The following is a 6,885-nucleotide window of genomic DNA, read 5'->3' on the forward strand; positions in this document are numbered from 1 at the left end:
TTAATTGTTTTGATAAAATAAATAGGCCTACATCGTATTGAATACCAAAAGGAAAATGATGATCTTAATAGTTATGATGTATCGATGATGATGAAAAGGAGAAGGAGGAGGTGGGGGATGATGATATGATGATGATGATGATAAAATGATGATGACGACACGATGATGATTAGGCCTATTTGAAGATGACGAGGAAGGTAATGATAATCGTAAGGATTATATAGGTGCACTGATGTTATCTAAATAGGATATTGATTGCCGGTAGCTGTTGATGATGATGATTATTAATGAAATTGATGGGGATCAAGATGGCTTTCTCGTTACACGGAGCACTTTCTTTATATTCTACGCTATCTACCATAAAATTCTCATCATATTTTGGACAATCGACTGCCTGATGTGAAATGACCACTTCAAACAAAGCTACTAGAAACTGTTGTTATGGAAACAAAGAAAGCACGCTTTCCCCATCATACTACGTGCGTTAACAACGCGCAACAGTAGCACCGGAAGCGCACCGTCTCCATGAAGATGAAGATACATCCGGCAAGGCTAATACAAACACTTCCACGATGGTATGTATTTCCTGGAGTTGCAATCTTGAAAGAGTGTAAGTATTTTTAAACTTGTGATTTACTCAATTTATTTTATTTCAAAATATATAAAAATAATGTAATGCGGTATTATTTAACGGCCAACAGTACAGTCCAATTGCTTGGCCTAGACGAATGTTATGCTTTACCGACTCCAATCCTCATGTAGGTGGAATGGTTGCTTGTATACATTCTAGCTAGTAGCTCGGGCTGGAGTGATACATTCCCACGCTGTGAATTTAATTTGTTCCTGTATCCTAAACACTGAATAAAAGAACACGCTTTGCCAACACGTTTGAATTTGCAGACAAAAGATATTTCAGCACCATAGTGGCAATGGTGTCACTAATATATAGTGGTAAAAATCAATTGAAATATTTGACACAACTATCATATTATTTGTGATAATATTATAGTTGATGTTCGTGATAATACCAGTTTCATTAGGACATTGTCTGCCTTGCGGTTAACAGGTAAGTCCTCTGTGGAAATAAGCTTTCAAAATATACTTTTGCATTTCATTGTCTTTAAAGAGTCCAATTGCATGTTGAAGTGTACTTACAGTACATGCATATTGCTTAAGTTTTAATTTTAAGCATCCCAGAACTGATTAGTTTTTAATATCCACAGAGTTGGTGCTAGACTTTTTAGACCAACAAATCATAACGGAGTACATGAAATAAATTTAAAAGGATTTAAGATCTGGGCTGGTAAAAGTACAGAGGCTTGGCAGTTTAGTTTTGTTTTTCTAGTCTGTAAACCAGACGTTCTCTCCATGAAGCTGGTTTATATTCTTAATATTTTTATTACCAATTATTTGTTTGTGTAACGCAAGCGCTCTCCTAGCTCCCGTATTGTTGGGTTTTTACGCTAAGTATACCTCAAAATTTTCGTAATCTCATTATCATCATCAACATCATCAACATTATCATCATCACGACCACCTATCATTAGCATCATAATTATCTTCATCATCATTATCTTAATTGTCGCCGCAATCGTCTTCTTTGTGTAACCTAGACTTTTATGTAAACAATCCTTAACAAATCTGGCTATTTTATTATTTTAAAATGTTATTTCGTTTTCACTATAATTATATTTACTATAGGCTATAAATCAGTTTGTTCTATCATCAATAATATAATAATAGTATAATTTTTATTAATGTTTCTTTTTAATATTTTTATTACTGCTGCTGTTTTATAGATGTTTTTTTTTTTTTTTTTTATTTCTGGATCTGGATTTCTCCGAAAAAAAAACGGATAAGGCCTAGGCCTGTTCACATCACATCAGAGTTTTATAGTATTGACATTATTGTTTTGTTTACATTAGGTTCTCATTGATATTTTATCTCATGTAATTTATAAAACATTACTGAAAAGTGATCTACAATAAGAAATATACATTATATATATATATATTCACAAGACTTATAGGTCATATACAAAGGAAATTTGCCGATATAACATAGGCCTGCATTAAGAACTTCCTCGTATCCTTATCATTCCTCGTCCTTTCCTCTTTTCAATTTTAATTTTTGTTAACTCTTACAGAAGCATATGATTGATGGTGATCATATTGGTTTATGCGGACGACCAAGCTCCAGTTTTTGCCATCACGCGCGCTTTCGAGTCCAACAACTTATCGTCCCTGATAGTCTGCGTGATATGACATCACGGTTGTCCAGGATGACTTCAAATTCGGTTATAACAGCTGGTGGTCTGCTCATAATCGTTGGCGTTGGATTGTATTTTATTTGGAAGAAATTCACAAAAGGAGAGGTGCGATGTAAAAACGAACGGAAAAGTTACGACCGTTCTCGCTAATTGATCATGCCCTATTATGTTGATTAAGCATGCGCAGTAAAATAGGCGCCAACAAGATCGATATTACATTATGAATATAGTATCGATTTGACAAAGCTTACGTTAGAAAAACACTAATAAAATGTACAAAACAATATAATCAGTATTGATATACAAAACATAGGCCTATTCTATGGAAATGGTACAGATACAAATAATAACCTCTCTATTATACAATTAATGTATCATTACAGTATAATATCATTTTTATTTTTTATCAATATTACTATACTATATAAACACGTCCCCTATGTTGGTTGATGATTATCATTTTACTATATATAGGCCTATTTTGCTATACTCATAGGAACGGAAGGAGCTACCGTACAGGAATGAACGGCGAATTTCGTTTGATGTAGTGACTGCTGACCAGCCTGTCCCACAGTTCATCAAACACTGCATTGAAATGATCGAAGAAAATGGTAGGCTTATTTAATAGCATTTGACAATGTCCGATCATTTAGGCCTATCATTTCAATAATATGCTACTTTTGTAATTATATTATATTATATTGGCAGTATACATTTGAATATCGTACTGCAGTAGATTTACTTTATGGTTTGGATAGAAATGTATATTAAATAAAATATACTATTTTATTATTGCAGTTTAATATTGTAGTTTTGTAGTAGTACAATCATCATCATCTTATTTTTATTATTATTACTTTATCATAATTTATCTTTATCATATTCAGCATCATCGCATTATAGAATTAACTGTAATAACTATGAAAATAATTGTACTCATTATAGAAATAGTAACTGAAAAAAAAATCATAATATATTCCAGATCATCCTTTAATTAAAGCAAACGGTGAATAAAATTACCTTTTCAATGTTTTAATGGCCTTTATTCTATTTGTACTAAACTCAATACACATCCTAATGGATTTTATTTGTTTGTACAGGTAGAGAGCATCGTAATATATATCGCGTCCCTGGCAACAAGAAACGCGTCGACAGAATACTGGAAAATATTCAAGGTGAAAATGCTGCGGTATAATGAGATCGATTTTGACATCACACATAATGGTTGAAACGTATTTGTGGCAACTTAAAACACAATTTTTTAACTTTAGATCTATTATAATTACACTTTAATATATATTCATTTTATTCAGTCCAGTGTATCCATTCACTCATTCATTTATATTCACTCATTCCATTAATTTATTCTTTTATTATTCAATAATTCATTCATTCATTCAAACCATATTTAAGTGGGTTATTATTTAGCAAGATAGGTACAGGCGTACTTTTTTTTTACTAAAGTGCCATTAAGTTTACATAATTGTTTACATACGCCTAATTGTTTAATACCTGCATGTAAAAGTCAAGCCATTGCTTCTGTACATGCTGTCATTGTACAAATGTTGTTTTTTGTTGGATAAATTAATTATAATAATTTAATAGAAATCAAAATATGTCACAAGCTAGCCATAACCAATAGGTGGTTTTCACTTAATTTTCCCGTCAAGTAATTCACAGACTTCGGGCGAATTATCAATGTCATCCAAAATATTACTCCCTTTTCCCAGAAGACTCCTCGTTGCTGGAATTGGAAGAAGACGTGGATACTGTCTGCTCTTGTTTGAAAGCATACATTGCCGCTCTATCTAAACCATTGATACCAGCAGACCAACAAGATGAGTTCCTTAAAATATTTACAGGTAAGTTAACGGCAAGACACACTTCACTTGTAGTAAAACTGTTGGAGTTTTTTTTTTAGTTCGGTGGTTTCTTTTCTTTAAAAAACATAATTAAATTGTTGAATTGCTTACTTTGTATAAGTACAATCATACATGTAGTCTTCTATTGAAAAATAGAAGAAGAAAATTCTTACGTAGCCATTAAAAAAGCCATATATAATAACATCTTACATCAATGAACAGGCACCGCCCTATAACTAATTTAATATTCTTTGTAATGACAGTAAACAATATAGGCCCTTTGTTTCATAATATGATACAAGAAATTATTTTTTTAATAAGTTGCAATATTCTTTGCATATAGCCAAGTTTTATATGCCAGTCATTTTTTCCACTCATCACAATTATGTATATTACACTTTTATTATAGTATGGCTATATTATTATTATTATCATCATCATCATTTTCACTATTATTATTATATTATTAATATTAATTTATAAGTAATTAACACTATTATAATAGTCACAGAGAACTTTTAACTAGAAATCATAATGTTTGCAGGTGCAAATCAACACGAAGCGTTGATGAGGATAGTCCCAGATATACCAGTGAAGAACAGGAACGTACTAGCCTCCCTTATGTTGCACCTTAACAGGTAAGAGTGAACCGGTACACTATCACAGCAAATACTGCGTACTGTACTGATTTTAATTGTGCAAAAGGAATCTTTCGCGCCATGCTTAATACTTTTACGTCATTACATAAATGTTCACTAAAGAAGGCGTTCCAATATTCCGAAAATATTCCTAATCGTTGATGGGCTATGTCTGATGGTCTTTAGGTTGTTAAGATATTCGAGCATTGATTCTACAATTATTTGATTTTGTATATACGTACTGTACTTACATATATGTATATTTTCTATCATATTTTACTACAGTAGTTGTTTATCCTATTATTAACTAATAATCAAAACAAAGGAAAAAAATAGTAAATTAATATCACACCATTATTAATATTATTATCATTAGCATCACAATTATCCTTACCATTATCATCATCATCATCATCATCAGTATCATTATTATTTCCATCATTATTGTCATCATCATTATCATTATCATCATCATATCATTTTCATTAACATTAACATTATCATTGTACTTACCATTATCATTAATTATGTTATATTATAACAATACTTTTATTTATAATAATTATAATAACAATTAAAATATCTTAAATTTCAGAATTCAGGATATGAACGCGACAGCATCCAGCTTAAACCTTGCAATATGTTGGTGGCCTTCTTTACTCCATCGGAACTTCACCGCTGTAGAAAATCTGGAACACGAATCACCTCGCTTAATAGAAATGATATCAGCAATGATTTGCCATGCTAACAGTTTCTTTTAAACGTATGAAAAACAACAATTGTCTTAATACGAGTAGGGCCTACACAAACATTTAAAATAAAATTGTATTAAAAAAAAAAGGGTTGAAATTTGTTTTCATTATTTTCATAATATTTTAGTAAGAATCAGTTAAACTTGTATTGCACATACATTCTATTTTCATTATGCTTGAACATACTCTAGGCTTTATTGAATCTTTGTTTATTTAATGTGAATTTCTACGTCGTTTTTATCTGGTTATTTATTTTTAAAGTAACATCGCTTTTTTATATTTTTGGTAAGTTTTTCTTTCGTACTTTCAATAAAAAACACTATACTATTTCATTTAAACTTTAACTTCATCTTTATTTTCACTTGTAATGTAGGACCAGGGAACACTAGTAGGACTGTGTTCTATCTGCTAGAGAGTGTGTGTATTAAAATTAGGGTAGGCCTAGGTGTTATAGAGAGCACAACATAGAAAGCAGACACACAGGAACTGGTTTGTTGAAATACGACTGCGTGTCGAAGACAACTGATTTAAGTAAATTGTGTAAGCTTATCTACCACTAAATAACAATTATGTTTCAATATTTTGGATTATAAAATAATAACAGTGACGAAGCACAATCTAAAAAAACGGCATCGTCGTAAGATGTGATTGTATATAATTTAACTTGGGAAAACATGCTCTACAAACTACACCAGTAGACTTATCTTGTAACTTAAAGTTAATTTAATACACAATGTAATAGAAAAGGTATTAGACACAGTATATAATTTTTTTTTTTAATGGTTTGTAAATAAAAATAAAAGACGTTTTCACATCAAAACTTTCCTTTTAAAATATTCTTCTGCCTCTGATTATTTCTGCGACTATTTTAACCAATGCTTTTGGGTTCAGAATATAAAAAAATGTAAAAAAAAAAAAAAAAAAAAAAAAAAAAAAAAAAATCAGTTCTGTGACTGTTTTACTATTTACAGGTACTACTCGTTATTACCCAGAGGTCTTTATAATATACTATCAAGAAATTTGCTTTGCTCTGGGGAGCACTTGGATCCTAAAGGGATCCGCAACCCGAATCATGTCGGGTTCACTCGGCTCTGCACTAGGGATCGGGTCACCTGCCGAAGGTAAAATAGTGTACCTCTGTAGAATGCCACCTAGTAGTGTAAACACCTCCATCTTTGCAAACTGATCTCCAAGACACTTACGCCTGCCAATCGAAAATGGAAGAAATTGCGGAGGTACGTGGACACTGCCTTTCGTGTCGATGAACCGATCTGCGGGAGGAGATAGCATAGCTTATCAACAGATATTAATATATGGATCTATCTACACATACTTAGATCATATACTGTCTCTTATACCCATCT

The 6,885-nt window shown here is 31.6% G+C and overlaps 2 protein-coding genes across 4 annotated transcripts in view; one reads left to right on the plus strand and one right to left on the minus strand.

The window, feature by feature from the left end:
- The first annotated feature begins 552 nt into the window (after positions 1 to 552).
- On the plus strand, positions 553 to 6,322 carry LOC117118253 (rho GTPase-activating protein 35-like). Of its 3 annotated transcripts, none has more exons than XM_033262785.1 (7): positions 553 to 610; positions 2,147 to 2,374; positions 2,766 to 2,880; positions 3,370 to 3,444; positions 4,000 to 4,131; positions 4,676 to 4,769; positions 5,365 to 6,322. In XM_033262785.1, exons 2-7 carry the CDS (start codon positions 2,153 to 2,155, stop codon positions 5,528 to 5,530), a joined length of 804 nt encoding a protein of 267 aa, XP_033118676.1. In that variant the 5' UTR covers positions 553 to 610; positions 2,147 to 2,152; the 3' UTR covers positions 5,531 to 6,322. The 3 variants fall into 3 exon arrangements, with proteins under 3 accessions (XP_033118676.1, XP_033118677.1, XP_033118675.1); XM_033262786.1 differs by lacking the exon at positions 553 to 610 and adding an exon at positions 676 to 1,066 and having other exon boundaries at positions 4,003 to 4,131; XM_033262784.1 differs by lacking the exon at positions 553 to 610 and adding an exon at positions 684 to 1,066.
- A 52-nt stretch (positions 6,323 to 6,374) lies between these two features.
- Positions 6,375 to 6,885, minus strand: part of LOC117118252 (steroid 17-alpha-hydroxylase/17,20 lyase-like) — a 3,326-nt gene continuing 2,815 nt past the window's right edge. The window contains exon 5 of the mRNA XM_033262782.1: positions 6,375 to 6,792. Coding sequence (XP_033118673.1) covers positions 6,533 to 6,792 — 260 coding nt within the window. The 3' untranslated portion in view covers positions 6,375 to 6,532. The remainder of the gene's footprint in view (positions 6,793 to 6,885) is intronic.

Source organism: Anneissia japonica, unplaced genomic scaffold, assembly GCF_011630105.1.
Source record: "Anneissia japonica isolate Jap-2015-1 unplaced genomic scaffold, ASM1163010v1 scaffold288059_len961885_cov194, whole genome shotgun sequence".
In the NCBI taxonomy this organism is placed as follows: Eukaryota; Metazoa; Echinodermata; class Crinoidea; order Comatulida; family Comatulidae; genus Anneissia; species Anneissia japonica.

Excerpts from the sequence above, each read along its gene's own strand:
- LOC117118253 (XM_033262785.1), top strand. The coding sequence starts at position 2,153 with ATGATTGATGGTGATCATATTGGTTTATGCGGACGACCAAGCTCCAGT. Across the intron at positions 2,375-2,765 it reads AGAAATTCACAAAAGGAGAG|GAACGGAAGGAGCTACCGTA; the intron begins GTGCGATGTAAA and ends CTATACTCATAG. Across the intron at positions 2,881-3,369 it reads TGAAATGATCGAAGAAAATG|GTAGAGAGCATCGTAATATA; the intron begins GTAGGCTTATTT and ends TTGTTTGTACAG.